We start from the raw sequence: 25,706 nt of genomic DNA, 5'->3' as shown, positions 1-25,706 counted from the left end.
CCTTCTTTTACTTCAAAACTATTACACCTTGTCCTATCACAACAGGCCTTACTAAAAAGTTTTTCTCCATCTTTTTTATAAAGCCCCTTTAAGTACTGAAAGGCCATGATAAAGTCTGCCTGGAGCCTTCTCTTCTCCAGTCTGAACAAACCCCAACTCCCTCAGTCTTTCTTCACAGGAGAGCTGCTCCAGCCCTCTGATTGTTTTTGTGGCCTCCTTAGGACCTGCTCCAACAGGTCCATGTCTTTGCTGTGCTGAGGACCCCAGAGCTGAACACAGCACTGCAGGTGGGGTCTCACCAGAGTGGAGCAGAGGGGCAGAATCACCCCCCTTGACCTGCTGGCTATGCTTGCTACAGTGCTGGGTCATGTTGAGCTTTTATTCCACCAGAACTTTCAAGTCCTTCTCTGCTGGACTGCTCTCAACTCCTTCTTGCACCACATACTATAGTGAACATAAAGCCAACAAGTTTTGCCTCATGCTGGTTGGCAAATGATGACAAATGCTCAACTTCTCCTGTTCTTTCTCCCCAGTGCTCTAGTAATGGTCTGTGCTTATTCTCTGGACGCAGTGTTTGCCTCCCTGATACTTTTCCTTGGGAGCACATGAGCAGATTGCAGCTCCCTGTTGTGATACCTGGCTGCCGTTGATGTTAATCTGCTTGGTCAAGCGTTGATAGCAGTGAAACCAGGGCAGCACAGCTTCAGATGCCAGTACAGCCCCAATTCAAACTTATGCTTGTATCTTCCTGAGCTTAGGAAGCTGGTGCTGCTGTAGACACACTCTGTTTTCAGGTCTGCTTCAGGAACAGAAAAGGACATTTTTGCTCTTTGGTGTGAGGCTGCTTGTTAAGTCAAAGAATATTTTTCTTACTTGATTCTGGAAGTTGTTGAGCACTTTCCATTCCCATAAAGTCCACTGGCAGAAAAAGCTTCTTAGCCTTTCTCAGAAATGAAAAAGTAGAAGAATAGTCACAGCTTCTGTATAATAGTTACATCCTCAAAAAGGAAAAGTTATTCTTAAAAGGATAGTCACATAACTAAATTTTGTGTTGTGCTTCTTTCTGATTTTTATTAAACTTTTTTTTTTTTACATTTATCAAAAAGGATGTTTATAACTACAAAACCAATGCCTTTATAAATGGGATATGTGAAGAATGTGTTAGGTAGCTTCAGATTGTTGTGACCTGGTAACTGTAATCAGCTTGTGGACGGAAAGACTTAATGCAATGTTGCTGTATATTCCAAGCTTCAGGGCCTAAATTTGGAAGGCCCTTAAGATAATTGCCAGTGCCTGACACGTGCCCTGCTGCCTACCCCCTTCCCTGGGCCCCCACATTCATTTTTAAAAGCCTGTTAATTGTGTATGTAGTAAAAAGAGAACCGACTAATCTAGTCACTTTCTCACATCTTGAGTTCTTGTCTGGGGCAGTTCCAGGACTGCCAGAAGCCAGTATATATATATATGGTTTTTTTTCAAATGCCTGCTGTTGACCACTAAAACATAGAGATTACACTCTGAGCGCAGCCTCTTGGCGCTGTTATAAAGTTGCTTGGGTACTGCTTCAAGAAATCTTTAAATGGTTGTTCTCTTGGGCAGGAGCCCAAGGCCAAGACAGTACATGGGGAAGCTCCTATAACAGCAGTCAGGAGGGCGTCCTTTATAAACTGTGCTGCCAGGCTGCCTGATCTAAACTTGGCTAGACCTGTTCTTAATACCTGATACCCCACTGTCTGTCCCAGGCTTCCCTGAGGTAGCATGCTGGGCCAGTCTCAGCTGTTGATGTAAAAGGAGCCTTTCTATTCTCCATGGGCTGTGCTAAGTGCTTAATGAATACGCTGTATCTGCAGATATAATGGACTGTGTTTACAGCATTTTGAAAACTGATTATACACTTGCCTATTCACTTGAAATGTTCCTCCTCTTTGTATTATATTTCTTTGAGATGCATCTCTGCCACTGTTACTGTACTTTTATATTTTCATGCTGATTCTGATGTTTTTGATTTCTGTGACTGCATTAACTTTAAATTTGTCTCAGCCAGATGGATGATAGATTTCAAAGTGGGTTTAATCATGTGCTTATACTGTCAAAGTCTATGAATTTTATCTTCAAACAGTATCCAATAGTAGCTACAAGAAAGGAGAACATGAGGAAGCAGGTTTACAGAAAATGCCAAAGAAAGATTAATAAAAGTGAGTCAGTATGGGCAGATGACTGATTCACTTCTGCCTTGGCAGCAGATCTTTGTGAGCTATGATATATTGTAGAACTCCAAAAGAGGGGACAAGGAAAAAAAGGCACGTTTGTTTGTGCTGTGCTTCCAAAGGAGATTTATCCATGAACGGTATTGAGGATATTCTATTGGTTTGCCTAGTAAATATTTAAGATTTTCCTTCTGTTATGACAGATTGTTTGCAGAAGTGCAAAACCTATAGAAATGGCAGTGAAGGAAAAGATTTCCATGTTTTGCCATGTGGAGCCTGAGCAGGTCAGTACATTAATATTTTATTCATCATTATTTTATTATTATTATTATTGTTATTTATTATTATTATAAACATAGTAATGGATGAACAAAATGTGGTTAAAGCTAGGGGTTTTGCTTATGTCCATAAGTCATCACAGCCACATGATGAACACTCTTACTGTGATAATATGTAATAGGTTATTCATGTCCTTTAACATGCTTAAAACTCTACTGTGTAGTTATATATCCCTTTATAATTAAAGTGTGATGATTTTGGCCTTAATAGTTTGTGATTAACTGGTGTTCAAATAGTTATTTTGGTAAATCAAATACTCTTAAATATTTTTGCATGTGAGAGCATTTGACTTTTCTATGTAATGGATAATATTAAAGGGATAATAGATTTCAAATATGTATCAGTGTTGACTTCTCTCTCTGCATGTGTGTAAGAAAAAGCTTTTTCTGAGTATAAGTCCAGATAAGGACAGAGAGGGCAGTGTGGCCATTACTCCCTCCTCCCCCCGCCACCCTCCCCCCCCCACCTGGCCCCTTTCATCTTACTGTCTCTGGAAGACAAGATCCTTGAGTTAGCATCTGGAAGATCCTTCAGAAATGCCTTTCTGGTTCTGCAGCCAGAGAGAAGCAACTGGCAGTTTAATCGAACAGAAATGGTGTGTGCTTTTTATGTAAGCATATACATACTCAGATTCCAACTGCAGTTACACCACCAATCTACCTGGACCAAGAGTCCCATGTGTAACTGCACTTCCATAAGAGCTCCCTGGCAGGGAGGGACCTGTCTTCATGGCACTGTTGTTTTTCCCCAAAGTTCTGCCTTTTAGGGTAGAAGCTGAGTAGTTGTACCAGTCACAGCTTTCATGAGAAGCTGAGTGTATGATCCCAGGCAGAGTGCTGCACTCTTCTTGCGCTGTTCTGACTAGCTCAGATGTCTATCCACTGCACTGGAATGTGTAGTATAGGTGTGTCCCTGGTAGTTAGATCCAGTGGACTGAACTGGGGTGCTGCTAGGTGCCATTGTATGTAGCAGCCTTATTTTTTTCTTTATCCTTTTTTTTTTTTTTTACTTTTCATAACTGTATTCGTCAGAATTCTGGAAAGCCATTCTTAATTTCCCCTGTATGTCTTAAAATTAATGAATCACTTCTAGATCTCACTGGTCACATGTCAATGTAATCCCTAGAATAATCCTCGGTTTCTTGTGAACAGAAGAATTAGATGCATCATCAGGCTTTTTCCTGGAGCTATGTGCAATGCCATTAGAGAAGAAGCTACGGTTATTTTGTGTCTAGATCAGTGGTTTACAATCTCAAGGGAATCAGTCTTTTCAGTACACCTTTCCCGTTTATTTGCTGTTGTAGAATCACTGAGTAGTTGAGATTGGAAGGGAGGTCCAACTCCCCTGCTCAAGCAGGGCCACCTGCAGCCAGTTGCCCAGGACCATTATTCAAACAGCTTTTGACTATCTCCAAGGATGGAGACTCCACAACAACCTTGGGCAATGTGTGCCAGGGCTTGGTCACTCTCACAGTGAAAAAGTGTTTCTACATGTTCAGAGGGAACCTTCTGTGTTTCTGTTTGTGCTCGTTGCCTCTTGTCCTGTTACAAGGCACCACTGAAGAGAGCTGGGCACTATCTTCTTTGCATCCTTATCAATGTACAGAAATACCTGAGAGGAGATTTTTCACCCCCAACCCCCAAGCCTTTTCTTTTCCAGGCTGAGCAGTCCCAGCTTGCTCAGCCTTTCCTCTTAGGAGAGGTGTTCCACTCCCTTAATCACCTTTATGGGACTTTGGGCCATGAACTCTTTCCTTTATGTCCATGTCTCTCTTTTACTGGGGAGCCCAGAACTGGACCCAGTACTCCAGATGTGGCCTCACCAGTGCTGGGTGGAGGGGAAGGATTGCCACTCTTGACCTACTGGCAACACTTCTCCTAATGCAATCCATGATACTGTTGGTTGACTCATATTCAACTTGGTGTCCACCAGGACAGCACATGTAGTATATAAAAAATAGAATGTATGTTTTCAATGAAATTTTTTTAGATTAGTTTTATGTTACGCTTGTTTTTGTTAGGTGATATTTATCCATGATGTTTCTTCCACTTACCGAGTACCAATCCTGTTGGAGGAGCAAGGCATCATTAAGTATTTTAAACAGAGGTTAAATTTACCTATTGATGACCAACCAAGTGATCTTCTAATGAAATGGAAGAAAATGGCTGACAGGTATTCTAACTCCTGCTGCTTTTTCTAGAAGTGTTCTAGTTCAAGTTAGGTTTTTAGCTGCTGGGCTGGGGTCAGTAGCATGCTGCTGATCAGCACCTGTGAATGGTCTGGTTTAAAAAGTTCATCAGTTTTGAGATTTTTAGATGATGTTTTGTGAAGTTAAAGAAAAAGAAAACACTGTTAAAATGTTTTCTCTGTGAAAATTGGTGTAACAACTGAAAAACTTGTTTTTGTCAGGTACGAAAGACTGCTGAAGGTGTGTTCCATAGCTCTCGTTGGCAAGTACACAAAACTAAGTGATTGCTATGCATCTGTTTTCAAGGCTCTGGAACACTCTGCGCTGGCAATTAATCACAAACTGGATTTAATGGTGAGGATATTTCTGGATTTTGTTTTCAGGAATACTTTGTATGTGCTCTACTAGTTCCCATCATGTGAGGCAGTTTAAATTCATGTGGAAATTAGAAAATGGATCGTGCAGGTAAATACAGACTGGCCAAACATCTCTCTCTCTCTTTTTTTTTTTTTTTTAAGAAGTGTTTACAGATTTGATTATTTTATTTGGAAATAAACTTACCTAAAATCAACACTGCAATTACCCTGGACTGGATCTGATGAAAAAGCAGACTTTACCTGCAAATTTATATTTACTGTCAAAGGTAGTTTTCACTCGTTCTCATGAGACTGTTTATCGTGTTAATGAGATTAGCTTAAAGACAGGAGAAGGTGGGTAAATTGGAAAGCTGTTTAGTTTCTTTTTAAAAATTGGGTTCCAGGAGCTGTTGCTCTTCATTTCAGTTAATATTCTGAGGGCCATTCATTATATCTTCAGAATTCTGATGATACCAGAATTGAGACATAAACTTAGTTTCTTCAAGATAGTAGTTCCTCAAATAAAGGACTATTTAGGTATCTAATTTGTCTCATTTTAATGATAATACAAAGTTGAACTACACAGGGAAAAACTGTTATCAGCTTTCTCACTGGTGGAACTATTAGTTTCCATTGCTGAGTTTTGTTGCTAGGGTTGACAAGTCTGGGGCAGAGAAGCAGCGTGGAAGTGTGTATTATTTTCACTTAATGGGTACAGAGGACATTTTAGCAACTTGCAGTAGCAAAATAGTAATAAATGGTTGCAAAGTGTCACCAATGACACGCTACTTTATAGTGAGTCATTAAATGATAAGAGATAAACTGATCACAGTGGGCCGTTGAAGGCTGTATTGCACTCAGTAGGTTTTGGTCTCTGCCTGTCTCTGATGGAAGCAGGTTTGTGTGTGTATGCACTTCGGTAACTGCTGAAAATTCCTGAAGCCTGTGACCTTTGTTAATCATTCCCTTTTTCATGGCATAAAAACTAGAAGACATTAAGAGTGAAAGTTTCAGGGTGGTCAAAAGCTATTCATGGTTGTTTGTGCAAGGAAAGCAGGATGTTTCCACTTGGCTCTAGAAAGTTTCTTACTGGAAGGTAACCACTTTTTGACAATGGAGGTCATTAGTATCCAGGATGGCTTAACGGGTTGCTAAAGGCAGAAGGCCAAAGGCTATTCTGTTGTCTCTGTCGATGTATCCCAGAAGGAAGCTATGAGAGCACCTACAACAAATGGGGTTGCGTATGTACTTTAATGAAGCACAGAGTAATGAATACATGGGAGTCCTGTTTACAGTGATAGTTCCAGAGTCTTTTGGGGAGAAGTGCCCTAAACCATGAACACCGAGTACTAAAGAAAGAGTTTCTCATATCAGAAACCTGGTAACATACTTCTGTATGCTTGAGAACTCACCAGGAACGTATCACCCGAGGTGTTTTCTTTTCAGTGACTTGGTGGAGAAGGTGACTAGCCCTGTACCAAGACAACCGATTATGTTTTGTACCCTCCCATCACTGCTTGGTTCTGATGGACTGTTAATCAGATGGTGAAGTAGTTGCAGCAACTTGTGATGATATAGAATTTACTTTTCACTTCACTGTGGCTTGTGCTGTTGCGAGCTCTGAAATCACCCTGTTGTTCTTTCACAGTATCAGTGTGCTGCTTGTCAGGCACATCAATCGGCTGCAAATCCTTCCATCTTTTGCTTCTCATTGTTGATGTCATCCCAGAACCTTTTCAAGTAAGGGGAGGGATGCAGAGATGCACAAACAAAAGCAAATCTGAACTATTTTTTCTGTAGGACTTCTTTACTGAGACAAGTGGGTTGGTTTATTTTCTGGGGAGGGGGAAGAGGCCCTTCCTATTAAGAGAAAAGGAAAAAATCTCCAGAAACTGCTTATCTTAGTGTCCTTCTACTTGTCCTCTGTAAAGTATCCTGAACGTTGAATAGTATAGAGACAGAGAACTGCTTGCTACCTATCATGTAATACAGCTAGGGAGCCACTCCAGAAAAGAAAATAACTTCGTGTTTAATAAGAGGAAATATTTTTTACATAGTAAGGAACTTACGCATAACGTTCACCACTGAAAAGCATCTCTGGAATTATAAGGACTAAGCAGAATTCAAGTAAATGTTATATGTTCGTGTCACTAAGAAGCCAGTTGGTAGATATCATGGAAAATACAAAAAACCCACCCAAATCAAAAACTCTACCAGAAACTAGGCTTAGGGAAGAAATAGCTTATGTTTTAAGGCTTAAGCTGTCCCCTTTTCTTGAAGAGAAAGTGAAAGATGTATTGTGGAAGTAAAAAAGTAAAATCACTGTATTTGTAGGAAATAGATAAGCTTTCCTCCAGCATAAGTTTTGTTCCACAATATACATACACATATAGTTGGGAAGACCTCACACCAGCTGGACATGTGCAAGTCCATGGGACCAGACAGAATGCATCCCAGAGTGCTGAGGGAGCTGGCTGGTGTCATTGTCATGCTACTCTCCCATTAGCTTTGAAGGGTCATGGCAACTGGCAACTGAGAGAACTTCCCCCAAGGTGAGCACCTCGGCTCTGCTGCTGGCAGGATCTGTAGCAGAGCGCTCCAGCATTGTGTGTAGGGTGGTTTCCTGAACCAGAGGAACCTCTGGGGGAGCAGAGGGAGCTACAGGGAGACCCCAGCTTACACCACGTGGTGGGACTTGGCTGAGCCCACCCCTACCTATAGAAGAAGCCCCTGAGAGCACCAGAGACCAGGGGCATGACAACCAGGTGTGGTGCGGCAGTTCGTGCAGCAGGGTGGGTGCTGAAGCCCTGCCAGCTTGACCAGGGAGCAATGGTATCCACCTGGCAGAAAGCCATGGCCTCTCTTAAACTTTGCACCCACCACGATGGATGCAGCTGCCCAGACACAGCTCTGGTGGGTACACGCTGCCACCCAGGTGCCAGGCTGCAGGCTGTGCCCGGTTTGTACCAGTACTGGGTAGACGGTGGCAGTGAGTGCTCCTGTGGGAGGTTTACCCAGACAGAGGGACGACTCTGCTTAATGGCAGAGCTGTGTGGGGAGGTGAGTAGGTTAAGGAGTATTGGGGAGTGCGAGAGAGAGAGAGAGGCTGACTGCTGGAATCGCATGCTGCCTTCCGTGAGACGGGCCCGACAGGCAGACAGGGCGATTCCCTCTCCTCTCTCTGCCTGGCTGAACACAGTGACTCAAGGGACAGGGGCAGCGGTGGCCAGCTCCTGCCCGGCTGTTGTGGTTTAGCCCTAGCTGGCAGCTAAGTACTGGGCAGCTGCTCGCTCACTCCCCCACCCCCCAGAGGCATGGGGAAGAGAATGGGCAAAGAGGTAAAACTTGGGGGTTGAGAGAAGAACACTTTAATAACTCAAACAAAAAAACCCCAACAATTGTAATGAAAAGGAGAGAGAAAGGGGAGACTAATAAAAGCCAAAGGGAGGGGGGAAAAAATAACCCCCAAGTGATGCACAATACAACTGCTCACCACCTGCTGACTGATGCCCGGCCAGTCCCCCAGCAGTGACCAGCAGGCCCGGGCCAGCTCCCCCCTGTAACGAGCATGATGTTCTGTGGTATGGAATACCCCTCTGCCTAGTTCAGGTCAGCTGTCCCAGCTGTGTCCCCTCCCACTTTCTTGTGCCCCTCCAGCCCTCTGGCTGGCAGGGGCTGAGAAACTGAAAGGTCCTTGACTTCACGTAACCATTACTTAGCAACAACTAAAACCATCAATGCTTTATTAACCATTGTTCTCACACCAAACCCAAAACGCAGCACTGTACCAGTCTATTCCAGATGAAATTGGGACATGGCCGCAGCAGGCAGGTCACCTCTGTGACTACCCTGCCTTCCCAGCTGCCTTTGCCTAACAGGGATGAGGCTCTGCAAGTGGAACCAGACAATAATTAGGGTGGTGGTTTGTCTAGCTTAGAGGTGTTACCAAGGTTAAGTCGGCCTATGCCCTGTATCAAAACCTTCCATAAAAAAAGATGGGTCATTGTCATAGGAGACTCTCTCCTGAGGGGAACAGAAGGCCCGACACGCAGAGCGGACCCACTCCTTAGGGAAGGTGCTGCCTCCCTGGGGCCTGGGTTAAAGACGTGAGGAGAAAGCTGCCCGCCCCGGTACGGCCCTCGGGTTATTACCCGTTGCTGGTTTTTCAGGTAGGCAGCGATGAAGTTGCAACAAGAAGTCCGAGGGCAACCAAGGGACACTCCAGGGCCTTGGGACGACTGGTTAAGGGATCAGGAGCACGAGCAGTGCTCTCCTGGATCCTTCCAGGTGCAGGGAGCCATGAGGGAAGCCGCAGGAAGAGCCAGCAGATCCACACCTGGCTGCGAGCCTGGTGTCGTGGGCAGAATTTTGTGTTGTTTGATCCTGGGTCAGTTTGCACGGCAGCAGCCCCGCTGGCAACAGGCGGAGTACACCTGTCTCAAAGGGGGAAAAGGGTCTTTGCACAGGAGTTGGCAGGGCTCATTGAAAGAGCTTTAAACTATATTTGAAGGTGGAAAGAGGGGAGACCACCTCGCTCTACAACTACTTAGAAGGAGGTTGTAGTGAGGTGGGTGCCAGTCTCTTTTCCCAAGTAACAAGTGATAGGACTAGAGGAAATAGCCTCAAGTTGCACCGTTGGAGGTTTAGATTAGATTGGAAAAAATTTATTCACTGAAAGGGTGGTCAGGCACTGGAACAGGCTGCCCAGGGAGGTGGGTGAGTCACCATCCCTGGAGGTATTTCACAGATGTGTAGATGTGGTTTAGTGGTGGACTTGGCAGTGCTGCGTTAATGGTTGCACTCAATGATCTTGAAGGTCTTTTCCAACTGAAATGCTTCTATGATTCTATGACTAGAGAAGGGAAGTGTTGCACCAGTCCTCAAAAAAAGCAGAAAGGACAATCTGTGGACATGGCAGGTGGTCAGCCTCGCCTCATTCCCTGGGAAGATTATGGAGGAAACACTCCAAAAAGTTGTTTCTGGGTGCATGGAGAAAAAGAAAGTGGGAACAGCCAGAAATAATCTCTGGAGATTTTCAGATTTTGTCTGGAAATGGCCCTGAGCAGCCTGCTCTAATTTGACCTGCTTTGAGCAGGGGATTGGGCTAGAGACCTCCAAAGGCCCTTTCTGGTCTATGTGATTCTGTCACTGTAGTCTTTTCTACCAACAGCTGCGTAGTGGGATGTTTTTATGATAAGTAAAATAACTCTACTTTTAGCAAAAAAGTGAAAAGTACCAAGTCTGAAAATGCATGGTTAGCTTTGTGTGCAGCTGGTCTTAAGTTTGGTGGGGCTTTTGCATTAAGAAGCATGTGAATCGATGATGGCTGGAACTCCAGTGTGGTGTTGAAATCTTAACAGACAAGTGCTCTTACTGTAATTGCCTGCATGTGCTAACCTCCTTTTTAGTGGTTTTGTCCAAAGGCTGTCTGTATAATCCTGTGTTCTGAATGAACTGCTTAATATTGCGTGTGGCGTCCAGCTCATAACCTAGCATCCACATGCCTGAATGATGAAATGTTGATGCTACTTGAAGTGCTAAATGTGCTGGCTCAAAATGTTTGGCAAGGAAACCATGATTAACTTAAATTGTAATTCGTTTCTTTTTCCAACCTCCTAGCATGGTAAAGTGTACTTTTAGTTGATCCTATAGTGTTCTACTAGTATGGAATAACAGCATTCATAAGTAGTTATTTTTCTGTTGTATTTTTGATGCCTTCTGGAGTGTGGAAAAAGTAGAAAATGTTTGCTAGAAGGCAATCCAATCTGGAAAATTTGCAGAAGTCTTCCTGTTGGTTTCATTTGTCTGCACACAGATAAGTTCTGTCATTTCAGGTGATCTCGTTTTCATGGGGGATGGACTCTAGAGCGGGGTGCTATTAATTATGTTATTCTGTGGAAAAGACTGAAAAAAACAAGAATCAAACTCTGACGTTTTATGTCCCCAGTACAGTGCGTAGCCACTGCACTCACTTGCTCTAGTGGTACCTCAGGAGCCATGCAGTAGAGATTCTGATGCAGTATTTCTAGTAGGACATCGATCATGGGTCTGCCTCCCTCTCTACAGTTGATGTTTTCACAACAGTCCCCAGGAGTGCCTTTCTCACACTCTAGACAATGCAGGTTTATCCAGTCTTATGATAAGATGAGGTAAACTGTGGCACCCAAAAGCTAAGGAAGTGAACACCCTGGCCACATCTCATTTGGATGTCAGGATAAGGTCAGCACCACCCCTTGACTGGTGCCCTGATTTCCACAGGAAGAAAACCTGGGTACACAGTTATGAAACATTCTAGGAAGTCTGCTTACCTGGAGGATAGCAAAATGAGGACTGAAGGCATGCAGAACTTTGGAGCTATGGGCAAAGAAGGGGACATGTGTTGCTGGAACAAGAGCAAATACTGGGTCTTCAGTAAAGTTCTTAGAGTTTTATTGGGAAATTCACTTGAAACTAATAGTTTGACGTAATGCTATTGAAAAGTTGCTTATACAGTGTGTGCTGCTCTTCCTGTGGAAGAAAAGACTATTTAATTGCGTATTTTTCTTTATTAGTACATAGATTCAACAGAACTCGAACGTTCTACAGAAGCGGAGAACTCAGTGAAATATCACCAGGCATGGCACAAACTGTGCAAAGCAGAGTAAGTGGCATTGGGTATTCTGTATCCCAAATTCAGACCATGATATTTATTTCATGTAATGAAAAATTCTTCAGTAAAGCATTTCTCACTGCATCCAAACTTCTGTTACTTACATAAAGGGATAGATGTGTGTGGTTGGTGACTAGCTTCAGATATAGAAAATTATACTATCAACTTATATGCTCAAACTCTGCTTTAATCTCTTTAGACAAGTTGCAGATGTTTGGTTGGGCTTTTTTGAGGGGTGGTGGTTTTTTTTATAGCTGGACTTTCTTTACAGTGCAGGTCAGTTGTCAAAGATTTTTCTTTTCAACGTGCATCTTCGTGAAAGGTAGTTAGATAAAAGCTTAGTAAATGCTGGTGACACTGCAAATATCTGTGTTAAGAATCATTGTTGGGATTTCAATCTGTGTTTGTAATGGGATGTTGTTTGTTTTCAAAATGCATTTTGTTTCTTCAGTATTACTTAGTAGGCATAAAGTTTTGGTGTTAGGGTCCTAGAGTAGTGAATGTGTAGCTAGTTTAAGTAATATGTATTTAAGCAGTGGGAACTTCACTCTGAAGCATGAGGTTGGTCAGATGAGAATTGGGGTGGATGGATGAGACAAATCTCCAAATTTAGAGTTAAATTCTGTGTATTCTGAATACATGTCATACAAAACATGCCTTTTGTGCATTGTGCTTGCATTGTTATAACTTCAGAAGTCTTTCTTCAGTTTGTATGGGCTTCCTTTGCTGGCTTGATTCTACATGTTGGTTTCTTTATATATGGCTGTCATTACAGTGGCATTCTGGTCCCAGGAGGGTTTGGAATTAGGGGAACAGAAGGCAAACTCCAAGCTATCTCCTGGGCAAGAACAAAGAAAAAGCCTTTTCTTGGTAAGATCATTAGAGTCAGAAATTACTGTGTTTTGAAGGTGTATAGCAAGCTAATTGATTTGATTTAAAAAACCCCAGACAAACATATACTATAGAACACGGGTCCTCAAACTGTTTAACCAGGGTGCCGGCGCGCGGATGCAGTGGCAGGCCGTCATCTGCGGCTGCTTGGTTTCCCCCCCCAACCCCCGGCGGGGGGGTCTGTAAATACCGGGGGCCGGATTGAGGACCCTGGGGGGCCGTATCCTGCCCGCGGGCCGTAGTTTGAGGACCCCTGCTATAGAAGGATCATGTCTTAGGGAAGTATTTGTGCTGTTGTATTTGTCTTGTAAATAATGTCAGGGTCATAGTCACATAGTACATCTAGTGTATAAGGAAGGAACGAGAAGACTGTCCCTACTTCAAAGGTTTTATTTGCTATATTCACGTTAAGTGGGGAGTCTTTGTTCTCCATCTTTGCTTAGCATCTTATAGATACTAATCAGTGTGCAGAAAACTTAGGTGTCTTTGTACACATTTGCTATATTAAGTAATTTTTGTTGATTTACCGGTGTATTTTATTATGGAAAAGTCTAAAGATGCCATCTGGCCTATAACATAAGTGCTGTTTTGTGTAAGTGCCTCTGAAACTTTGGTTCCTACTCCACATTTCTTAGAATTTTGTAAGTGACTACTTTGACTAGTTGCCAAAGCAAAATTTGAATCTGGATATACCCAGACTTTCAGCTTCTGTTTGTCTTTACAGTAATTATTGATAAAATTACGGAAAGAAAAAAAAATTTTTTGAAAGGGCTTAAAGCACATAATTGTGTCATGTGTATTTACAGTGTGCCAAGTTTGAAGAGTGAGTTTTATGCTGAGCATCCATTTTTGTTTTAGCTTTTTTATAAGTCTGTATGTATGCAACTGGGTACCAAGATTTCGAAGCAGTCAAGACAGAACAGTGAGTACTTTGTCAGTCCTCTCTTTGTGCTGTTGAATTCTGAGGTTTTTGTTTTCTCTTCTAGGAGTTTGCCTGGGAATGCAATTGGCAGTTGTGGAATTTGCAAGAAACTGTTTGAATTGGAAAGGTGAGCTCAGTATGTTAGTGTGAATTTGATTTGCTTAGCAGAGATTTTTTTCTAAATGTGCAACATGTATCTATTACTAGAACTATTATATAGATCCTATGATTGTTAGGTACTTAGCTCTTCCAACATGATCATTTTCAGCTAAGCACCCTGTGCTACCTTTCTGTGCAAGGCAGTAGGAACTCTTATTATGCAGATTGCTTGAAACCGGCTTCTTGATCTAACAAGTGTAGGAGAAAGTGTGCTTGTAGTTCACCCCTGTAGTCTCTTTCTGGAGTGTACAGATGGTGAGGAGCAGATAATGAGAAGTGGTCTTCTCACTTGCTTTCATTAGTTGCAGTAGCCAAACCGTAGCCATAGCCATAGTAGTTTGAAGAGATTTAGTTCACTGATTGTGATGAAAGTTTATTAAATTGATTACTGCTTATGAAAAAGTCTTTGACTTAATTAGGAATTATTTAACTTGGACAGTGAGCTCAGGGAGTGCAAGGACAACTTTAATGAGCAGGTGGTGTTTGTCCTGAGCCCCCTAAACAAGCAAGATATGAGCAGGACCATCCAGACAAAAAATACTGTGTGCACTTCTGTCATGATGGTAACTCCACCACACTCTGGCCAATGTCCCTGGCGTGTGTGAACCTTATGAACCATGAGACAGTGCACGCCTGCACTTAGTGTAAACTTAGAAGTTTACATACACTAAGTATGTACACTATTTTTGTTTTTCACTGAGTATAAAGGTGGGCAGGCTCTGGGACTGGCCCAGAAGCCTCACCTACAGGTGGATGCACTACATAGAAATTTTCCCACTTTTTGAGAGACTCCTGGCACCGGCTGCAATGGGGCTTCCCAGCCAAAGTGTGGGCCTGGATGATGTTAAGGTGGTAATTGGCGATGTAGTCTCTGTAACAGTTTGCAGTAATGATTCGATGTTTTGCCCCTATTGCTTTTTTATCACATTGTGCATAATAACTAGTACTGTTTCCTTTTATCATATTGCATGCTATTTTCCTGTACTATATTGTAATATAATAAACTGCATTTATTCTTACATTTGATTTGGAATTCATTTTTGCTTGGTATCCAGTCAGTCAGGAAACCACCGATGAATTTCTACCACCAACAGCTGAAAGGAAAAAGTTTTGGGAAGTAGGAAAGGTAGTGTGTGTAACAGGCTATATGTTTCCTGTGGTTGCTTCAAAAGGGTGCAGTATGTATTTCAACATGTGAGATTGTAGCTTAAATGCAGACAACCCCCAAAATGCCACAAAACAGTTATGAGTTTGTAGTACATGTAGAACAACAGGTATGTACTGTGTTTGTTTTGAACTTCTGTTCCAGATGCAAATTCTACAGAATTTGACCCAGACACAAAAACCCCTGTAGTAAGTACTGATTTTTTTTCCTGCATATGTTTTGGGAACATACATCTTTTACTAAAAAGGGAGTTACCTCTGTGTAAGTTAAGATCTGTCTATATTTTTACATGGTAGGACATGAAGAGTTGTCTGCTGTCCCTATTCAGTATTATTTAAAAAGGTATTTTCTTTTAATAGTCCCTTACCTTCACCTGCTTGCTTCTGTGATTTGCTTTAGCTTTATTTTTGTAATTTTTCTGATTGTTTCCTTGGCTGTAGACTGATGCTGGGAGTAGACAGTAATGATTAGGTTGACTTTACTAGAGAGTAAAATATGAAGGGAAGCTGGAAAGTGTAGCACAAAGCTATTATAAAAATATAAATTTGTATAGAAAGATAAAGATTGTATGGAAAGTTATTGAAAAATTCTTCTCTTTCCTGTATATAAATAATAAAAATAACCACTAGACATCCCCCCTCACCAGTCCTCCTTTTGAGAAAAATTTCAGTGCTGTAGATACCACAGGACGCTCTGTATTATTATATGCCAATGGTAGAATTTTAGAGTGGAGTGCTTCCTACTTCGGGAGAGTATGGTATCACATTGTCATAAAAGTAAAACTTAAAAATGATCAGTAAGAGAGTTTTTTTTTAAAGACAAAAAGGAACAGAGATACATGTGAGAAAAAAATAGCATCTTGGTGTAAAATGTAAACATCTGTTCTAGTGATGAATTAAGTGCATTGCTCATAGTGACTTACTGTATCTCTATCAATTTCCTTCGAAAGAGTTTTGTTAGGATTTTTAAGTAAAATACATTTTTTTCCACATCTGCTTAGTCTGAAACATACAAATAGGTTTTTAAAGCATTTGACCTGTTTGTCAAGGTTGTTTATATACATAGGAGAGAGAATCTACTCTGAACTTTTGAAGGTGAGAGACAACCTCTGTAGTCTCTCACTGTGAGACTTGCTGCTAAAACTTGTTGGCGTTTGGAAATGTCCTCAGGTGAACAAAGTTAAATGTTGCATTTGGCATCAAATTTGTGGGCTTGTCATTGTAAGAGGATTTTTTCTTCACCCTTCTTTGAGTGTATGCGAAGACATACCCTTAACTGGAGGGGTCAATTTCATAATACCAGCGTATTGTAGAATGTGGAAGATGTTGGAAGCTTACTGTAGATTTTTTGGGAAGCAAGAGGGATAGTATGGAAGACTGATTCTGGGGCATCTGTTTCTAGGGCTTTTTAGTGCCAGTTTTATATAACTTCTCATGACTGCACTTCAGCTAGTCACCTCGTGTACCTTTTCAGGATGCAGTCAGATCATCAGGAGGGGGTGAGTCACCCTTTGGAACAGTTGGTTTCTTTCTGTTATGCAAAGGGTTGTTCACAGTAGCTGGCCCAGATGCAGAGCTCCACACTTCGATGAAGTCAGAAGCACAGATGCTTGTCTGCTGCAGCTGTACAGGCAGTTTCTCCCAGGACAGAAATTGTACTGTGTATTAGTATAATATATCTAGGATAAAATTTTATCCCACAAGAAACTGAGTGATTTGCAGTTTGTATTCAAGGGCAAGTAAGGTATATATGTTAAAGAGAAAATTATGTGGACATAAGAAAATAATGGAGTGAATGTTAAGTGTCATAGAGGATTAATACAGTGTTTACAATTGAAGCAGTATGCCTCAGTACATAAATGGATATTCTTTTTTTTCTAAGCTACATTAAGGTTCTGAAATTGGTTGTTACCAGTCATATTTCAGCATCTTAATCTGATCTTTGACATCTCAGTTCTAGGCAAGAAAGAGATGTAAATCATTCCAAGGGGGAAATTTGCACTATCAATAATTATAACTGTTAAATAATTTGTCTTAGCAGAGTCCATCTTGTGCTAAAACCTGCTTATATATTCTGTATAATAACAAATCAATAAAAATGATTGGAAGAGAAGCAGGTTAGCGAAGCTTGTGAATTACCAAACTGATGTAGATGTTTCATTATCCAAGACAGTTAATTGGAAACACAGTATCAGCACTGATAATATCTTGTGATGCCACTGTGATTCAGCTGAGTGCTAAGGTAGGACCAAAGCAGTGTACTTTTCTTTTGTGTAAACAGTGTACCTGATCCTTTGGAAATGGGAGAGGGTGAAGAAAGGCACTGATGAGGCAGTCGTTTGATTTCCTTTTATTTTTAAGAAAAGGGAAAAAAGACAGAGGGTCAAATATGTAGTTCAGCAGGGGAGCTCGGGGGCAACTGTAAAATATGCAGCTACTTACATCCCTTCTTAATTTGTTAAGCATTCAGATACTCAGAACTGTACTCACCAAAGCTGATAGTTTCTTCTGAAGTACATACAAAGTATCATGGTCTACTTTGCTTCCCTTTTGTCTGCATCTATGGAAATTTGAACCTTTTTTATTAGAAAGAAAAACAGATTGTCATGTAATTGTGTAACTCAGAGTTAGGCTTTCAATGGAAAAATAAGTGTCTGAAATAATGAGAAATAATATTACTGGCAACTCTCAAAGTAACATAAGTTATTGTACTATTAGAAGAGCATTGCTTGGATGACTAAAGAGTTTTGAGCATCATAAAAAAGTGTTTGTATGTGATGAGGCAATTGTGACTTGTTCTGTTTTGAGCAATAACAAATTTACAACTAAATGTGCAAATTGAGAATTGCCTGCAATGCTGAATATTTGTTTCCTTTTAGCTGTTCATCTATTTCTACTGACTATCATTACAACAATACTGCTTAACCTGGGTTCTGCAGAAGCACCCATGAGTAACATTATGTAGGAGGGAAACGCTGTATAACTCTGTATTGCTTGTTTTGGGGAATATTGATATAAATTATATTGGTGTGTAAATGACTGCAAGTATTGTAGAATTAAGATTTCAAATACCTTGAAAAAAATGGTAGTCTCTGCATACAAAATATAGAAGTTAATGACTTAATAATGTGAAACAGCTAAAATTGTGTTTTTAAAATAGGCTAGGGGGAAAAGGATAATCCCCAAGTTTAATATCTGTGTGATGAAAACTTAAAGGAAATGAGACCTAGAAATTGAAAATATGAATAAGCTGTGATTTATGAGCTGTGTTTGAGATAGTTGAAGTTGCTATTAGATATTTTCATTTAGGCTTAAATTAAAAATGTAAACTGAAGAAAAAAACCCCAAAAGCTCTGATATGGCAATTACCTGTGTTCACTAGACCATACCATTTACAGTATCAAAATACCACCTTAAGGTTTTCTTTTCAATTCCTCTTTAACACGTTTCATTTCAGTAGGGAAAATGAGGAAGGTACACGAGCACTGATCACAGTCCCTTAAGTTCTTGATCTCATCTTGGTTGATTATTTGAAGGTCATGTTCCCATTATATATACTTAAGCTGCTTTACTTTTTAGCCTTTTGGATAATAATGATGGGTAAATTACTGTTTTTCTTTGCAGGAAGATAGCTGTTCAGAAAAGTAATGCATTTGCTTGAGAGTATGCTTCATATGAGTTTTCTGTTGCAAATTATAATTTTAAAATGAACCCCTTTAAAGGGAAATGGTATAGTCTGTGAACTGCTAATGAACTGGATTCACTGGGTGGCAAAACTGTCACTGTTCTATTCCATTTCTCTCTTCTTCCTCTACTATTAAACGTAGATTTTTTGGGGGGATGAGGCTTTTAATTATGTCCTTTGTTAATTTAATTGCAACTACCTCTAATACTGTTCTAGGGGGAAAAAAGCCCCCAGAAATATTTCTAATGCTTTTTTTTATTTTAAATTTAAAAAAGCTAATTTTAATTGTGACTGTTGTTCTTCATGACCTATTGCATCTTGTGTAGGAGCATGCAACTTCAAATATTGGACTGGGTAAAATAAGTGTATTTTCTATAAACTCAAGAAATTGTGCAGAAATAGATTTTGCCAGTAGGTGACACTCGTGTAACATGTTTGTTTCTTGATGCCCGATTTTCCTATTCAGGATGTCAGTAGCCTGATGGAATTAAAAAATTTTTCAGGTTGTCTAAGAGATGAAAAGGAATGTATGCCCCACTCGTGCAAATGCACCTCTTAAAATTCTGTGATTTTACTTATGCATGTAAAGTAGCTAATGTAGCTTGGTAAGCAAATGCGTGTATGGTATATTTAATTTTGAAATCAAAGCTTATTGTTAATTTACAATAATATTTTTTTTATAAGCCAGAAAAAATAATAAATATTATGCTTTTATTTTCTTCCAAGAAGCATAACACATTTTAACAGCTGAAGGGTTTGTGTAAAAGAATGGCCCAGGAGCCTGTTAGAACATTCATATAATGTTTAAATATCATAATTTTTGAGGCTTCTATTTATGCATCACTGGTGTGGAGTACTTTATTCCTCATTTCATGGAGGAGAAATTCAGGAATAGGAACCACTGTAGTATAGGATCTTAAAAGCACTTGATAGGCTTTGCAATTAAGTTGAGTCTTTAAGTCCTTAAGTAACTGAAATGTAACTGATTTATCAGGATAATGGATGATGTTGGTGTTAAAATTCAGTCTAAAATTCCAAATTCTCTAGTAGGATTAGTGCTTAATCTACTGAATTACTTGTCTTCAAAATTTCCATTCTTCTCATTTATCTTCTTTTTCACTAATTTCCTCTTAAAGTAAATAATAATGCTCATGAATTACATATGTGAAAATACATGTCACAGGGGATCATGCAATGAAGAGGTTAAAACTGCACCAAATAAATACAGTGAATGTTTTAACGGCCACAGCAATCACTCAGTTCCTATATATACTTATGTATTTCTGTTTACAAGTCATGACAAAAAAAAACCAAAAACTTGGGTAAATATAATTGAAAATGAACATGTAATGTTACAGTCATCATACTTACTATTGTTGCATTGTTATTGTAAATAAGTACTTTGTGTTTTAAAAATTTCAACTGTTTACCATATGGAAGCATCCACTTATGTGAATGAAGAAACTGAACCGGGAGAAGTATTGGATAGTGTGCACTAGGAGACACTCTTCAAATGGAACGCTACATTGTTTCCTTTTGTGTGTTTTAGAAACCATTTCGTTTGAATTGCTCTAGAGGCCCAAATAATAGCTGTAGTAAAGCAGGGTTTGTTAAACACCGCTTTCTAAATGTAGTGTGAAATAGAAACAGGTAGTTCTGAACTAATTGTGAGGCAGCTTAGCTGGAAAGTGTGGCTAGTGAATATGCAGGAAACACAATACAAGATGAACTTTGTTATATGTCAAATCTTTATTCTGTATGTTTTAAAATCATAACATCTGTGGGTTTAGGTGTACATATAGTGTATGCAAATGCCAAGCTCTTCTCCTTCAAAGCGGTGATATTCATTATTGCAGATGCCTCTACTGTCCTGTACCAGTTATCTTTTTTATAAGCATCACAAACTCATCAAAGCTGATACTTCCATCATTATTTTTGTCCAACGATTTAATTATGTTATCAAGTGAGAATGAATCCTGTTTTTATAGGGAAAAAATTAAAAAAAAAAAAGAGAGAATGAAATTAATAGATTGCCACAACCGTTTTCCTCTGAGGATTATTGGCAAGAAGTGATGCAGTCAACAGCTGGTGTTACTTGAAGGTGTTACTGGTAGTGATGTATTTACCAGTTTTACTGGTTAAACTAGAAATACAGTGCCTGCTGTCACCTGCCAAAAATGTTAAGATAGATATGATAACCATTTCAGAAGTATCAAGTTTTGCTGAGACAGATTAGTTCAGTCTTGTAGGTAAACTTGGAATTTAGGAAATGGAGCAGGTGGAATAGCTGCAGCATATACATAGTCACCAGTAAAAATTAATATACATACCACCTACTGCTTAATTAGATACTAATCTAGGCTGTGAATACTCTATTTGAAAACATGTTGCTCCTTTCATTAGACTTTGGACTAGGTCTTAAGAGTCTCTTTCCCTCCCCTTTTCCCCTCTTTGCTAGGAATACCGTATTCACTATTGAAAAATTCTTGCTAATGAATTAAATCTAGTTTAGATTATTAGCTCCTTTTATTTGTTGTGTCTGGTAAGAGTGCATCTAAAACCCCAAATGCAGTGAGTATTCTGATAACATCCCTGATCAGACTAGTTAAGTAATATAAACCTGGGTTTGATTTACAATTCAGATTTTTCAAATATTGTATTTCTTCATATTTTATGCCTATACATGTTTTTCAATGTCCTATCTTGCTTTTATGTTGGTTTATTATAGTGCCATATATTTCTGCAAACAGACTAGGTGCTTGAAAATGTCTGATGTCCAGACAGAAAACATCAGTATTGTTTTTCCTGGACACTTCTATTTCCATATGTCTGAGAAAATGGGTATGGTGCTAAATTGTGTACAGCTAATATAAAAAGCATTACATTTTTGGATTTGCCATTACATTTCTTACTCATTTTTTGCAATTAATTTCTGCACAAGTTTTTAAAAAGAAAAAACCTTTGTGTTTTATTAGTTTGTTTGTTTGTAATTAGCCACTTCATGTGTCATGTTCAGTCACATGATTTCATAATGAAATGACTAAATTGGATTACTGTAGTTTTCAAAATACTGGATTTTTCTATTGAGGTGCAACTTCTTTCAGACCTTTAGCAAAAATTGCTTTTGTCAGCTATCCAAAATACAGTATTTAAGGATTTGTCTAGCAAAAGAATCAATGCAGTTCAGGAAAGGTCTGACAGAGAATATATATCTGAAATCAGAACCTAGATTTTTTTCCAGCTATAGGAAATGGGTATTTCTCTCTCTAGCTTGATGGAATCTCTTTACTTGGCATCTTTCTGGAAAACCTTCTTTTATTTTGTAGTGATGGGAACTTAATCTAGATAGAAGTTGGCTCGTATCTCTTACTTTTAAATTTATTCTACCAATTTACTTGGTTTAAAGATTTTTCTATATAATTTCTAGATTCAAGACTTATTATTTAGACTGAAACAAAGAATATAAGACTCAGATGCAATAATCTAGGTGAAATTTGGATTACATAAAAAATCCCAAACAAAAGAGTTTCTTAGACTTTTGCATTTTATTTCACAAGGCTTTGTAATAAACTCCCTACTCAGATATCTGTTTGGAGCTACTTTTCATTAATGTGAATGAAGTTTATAAGCCAACCCTTATTCAAGGGTGGTTTATGGAGTCAGTGAAACCACCTGAGCACAATAATCTGCCTTGCAACATAGTTACGTTTATTTACGTTTTCCTATACATTCATAGCAATATTCACAGTGAATATAATAAGAGTGAAACTTACCTTCAGGTACTGTGCAAATTGATTCTGAAGTAGATTTTTCAGCCCACCAATGGACAGTGCACTGGTGCTGCCCTCCATTAAAGCATACTGGGTAAAATACTTCAGAAGGTTATCATTGAGTAAATGTTCCATGTTTCTCAGATGTTGTCTTGATGAATAACTGCAAACCAAGCAGACAATAACAATTCTGTACATCAGAATTTTGAAATATGTCTGACACCCCGTTCATTGCTTTACTAACCATGCAACATGATTAATGCTTAAGCTAGATGAAAAGATTTGGGTTTTTTTCTTTTTTCTGTAAAACTAGATCAACTGTCCCAAGAAAAAAAATAATAATCTAAGTTAGGTTCAAAGATTTGAAACACCCAATACGTTTATAGGTTATGCTTACCTCACTCAAAATTTGGAGCTTTCAAATGTATCCAGCAGAAGTGAGAGTCTCAGATTGAGGCAACCTTTATAGTGGCTTGCATGCTCCACCCTAATTATGAAACTAGCATTTGTCATTGAGTCGGTGTGCTAGTTTTGTTGTGTTTCCAGTATTGATCTAGGTTTACATGTTCTTCATAGGCCATCCTGGAGAGGTTTTCTTTCTTAAATTTGTGTATGTTATACTTCAAGATGTACCACACCTGAAGAAGCCTGAAAAAGGCTCTTGTGGGGATATATATCGCATTTTCTATTACAATGGACTTTTTGAAAATGGTAAATACAGATTTGTTTTAAAAAGATGGAGCTAAGTAAATAAAATATGAAGAAGCTACTTGCTCTTTGTGTGAGTTGGTAATCACCAATGCCAAAGCCACTTCTCCAAATTTTGCTATTTCTTAGCACAGGAGACTGATGAATTTCCTCTGGGATAAAATTTTGGTTGCTACTATAAAGAATTAAGACATTCCATGATGTGAATGGAAGAAGACTGAAGCATTCTAAATGGGAAAGGTGAACCTAAGGTTCTGAAAAAACTTTCCTTCTTGGGAACGCCTTCATAACTGAGTGTTGTGTTCTGCAGGTTCTGAAATCATGTTCTGTTCATGATCTGTGGGGCATTTTTGAGTGTGGTTGATGCTTCATGACCCAGCACTGCTCGTTTTGTATCTGCTGTGTTGCTGGCTCTGGCTATGGTTTCTATATGTGGTTTCTAATCTGTCTGATGTCTGCTGTTGTCAGGTTTTTGATGCTTAGTTCCAGAATCACTTACTAGATCTTCCACCCTGTGCATCACTTACTGAGATTCAATCATCATTGCATCACTTATAACTGAGCCAAGAGCTTTGTGAGTCTGTAGGAGATGGATGGATTGGAAAGGGTGTTTTTGGAACTGCAGGTGTATGGGTCTACGGTTCCATGACAGGGAAGCAGGAAGTTTCCTGAGAAGACAAGGCAAGCTTTGCTAGATGTATCATGTAGATATACACCTTGCATTAGCAGCCTGCTTGCATGTGCTTATACTGACTTCCCAAAGTGTCAGGGAGAGGAGTATTAGAAGAGTCCTTCAGTGATCATGTAATTAATTCTTCCCTTTGCCCTGGAATGGGATCACTGGTATTTATGTTGAATGTCTGCTTAATGTTTTCTTAAGTCTCTTAAGTAATGGTGGCTCCACAATCTCCTTACCTGGTCCATTCCTTGTGGTTTCTTATCTCACTATAAGACAGTATTACTAGATGTCCACATTCCTTGCTGCACTTAAGCCCTTCTCTTGTCTCCACAGACACTGGTAACAGACCTAGCATCTTCCTTCTTAAAATGGCCTTTAACATATTGGAGAAATCCACAGTCTTCCTTTTTTTGGTTCAGAAATCCTTGCCAGTTTAGTCTTCCTTTTGGAGTCCTGCTTCTTGGATCTACTCATCTTTTATTGACTTTCTGCAGTTGGTTCCCATCTTGCTTGAGATACGATGTCCAAAGCTATACAGCTAGTTCACCACTCTGAGCGCTGATGGTGTTGCAGTTTTGAACAGTGCCTGAAGCACATGGGTGATGAGGAGAACCTCTTTGTCATTTTACAGGAAGGTGGCAGGCTACAGGTCTTTAATAGTGAAAGACTTTGTCAAGTTTCTTAACACTTTATGTCAAGCTTGTTGTGGGGAGGACAAATACACTGATTTCAAATTCAGCACAAAAGCTTGGCATTAGCTTGAGGGTCAGAGAAAGGGGGTCAAGCATCCCCAAATCTTTGTCCAGTCCAACTGAGAGGATGAAGCTGGAAACATGCTTTCCCCTGTGTTTGCTTTTGGCTCAACAGAAAGTCAAGAGCGGCTACTGTGATCACTAGCAGAACCTCTACGGCTGCTATAATAGATGGTGGTAGCACTGCAAGCAAGTTTGGAAGTCCTGGTCTAGGATGCATTCTGTGGGTTATGGCAAGTCCCATACACCAAGCTGGGGCATGAATTCTGGTCATTCATGGCAGTAAGATAATAAGTCCTTTTCTCTTCCTCTTCTTTCAGCAAATAAAATGAAACCAAACATCTGTGTCTTTCTGCTTCCATCCTGTTTTCCACCTTTGGTAGACAGTGAGATTTTAGTAGTAGTGCATGACCAGGTGAACTGCTGAGGTGTCTGCTCTCCATCTGCTAATTCTTCTTGCCTACAGCTCCTGCCTATGGTAGCCTCACCACACTTACTGCTTTCTACCTTCTGGAAGCAGTGTCAGGAAGCTGTTGTGCCTGATGTGTATTGTTCATATTACAGTATTTTTAAAACATTTTTTTAAGTATTCAAATTACTTGTACCAAAGGCACCTCTCTTTCTTGAAAATGTAGTAGTAAGATGTTTAGTAGTATGGAAGAAGAATTGCATTTCAAGGGATCGCAACTCAAGGAATTCAGCACATTAGCCTTATTAATTTGTTAAGGGTTCATTAAGGAACACCACCTAATTGCAAAATAGCATAACCAGTTTTACTGAAACATCTTCCCATGGAAGTGAGAGGCCAATGCCTAGAAATTTAGGTGACCTGCTCAACGGTTGCATGCCAAATCTGGGGATGAATCCAGTCTCCTCAGATCAGCTTTATTCACAAGACACTGTAATCTGTAAGAGGCCATCTGAATGAGAGACTGATAGAGTTGGGATTTGTTGTTTGATTTCTTAGCTCTTTGTCCTCTCTTATTTAGACCACAGTGCCCTCCTCCAGTAATTTGTGTGGCATCTCTGAACTCTATTGCAGTGAGCAACAGAGCTCAGTTTGACAGGCTGCAGTATATTCTCTTTGCCAGAAGACCCCTTTGTAGGACATAAGTGCTATTCTAAAATAAGTACAGTTTGTCCAGCACAACCCAGCAATGGCAGAATGATACCCACGGGTAAGGAATTCTGGTCGCTGACAAAGAGTTTAAACAAAAGTAAGGAAAGACAATATATT

The 25,706-nt window shown here is 39.8% G+C and overlaps 1 protein-coding gene across 2 annotated transcripts in view; it reads left to right on the top strand.

Moving 5' to 3' along the window:
• Window positions 1-25,706, top strand: part of CTPS2 (CTP synthase 2) — a 74,058-nt gene that overhangs the window by 9,754 nt on the left and 38,598 nt on the right. For both annotated transcript variants that reach the window (XM_055801213.1, XM_055801212.1), the window contains exons 7-13: window positions 2,411-2,491; window positions 4,567-4,718; window positions 4,956-5,088; window positions 11,642-11,730; window positions 12,515-12,609; window positions 13,617-13,679; window positions 15,021-15,064. In XM_055801213.1, coding sequence (XP_055657188.1) covers window positions 2,411-2,491; window positions 4,567-4,718; window positions 4,956-5,088; window positions 11,642-11,730; window positions 12,515-12,609; window positions 13,617-13,679; window positions 15,021-15,064 — 657 coding nt within the window. The remainder of the gene's footprint in view (window positions 1-2,410; window positions 2,492-4,566; window positions 4,719-4,955; window positions 5,089-11,641; window positions 11,731-12,514; window positions 12,610-13,616; window positions 13,680-15,020; window positions 15,065-25,706) is intronic.

The sequence above is a fragment of the Falco peregrinus genome, chromosome 4, assembly GCF_023634155.1.
Source record: "Falco peregrinus isolate bFalPer1 chromosome 4, bFalPer1.pri, whole genome shotgun sequence".
In the NCBI taxonomy this organism is placed as follows: domain Eukaryota; kingdom Metazoa; phylum Chordata; class Aves; order Falconiformes; family Falconidae; genus Falco; species Falco peregrinus.
Note: the sequence above shows the minus strand (reverse complement) of the source record. Positions and strands in the feature narration are given on the sequence as shown.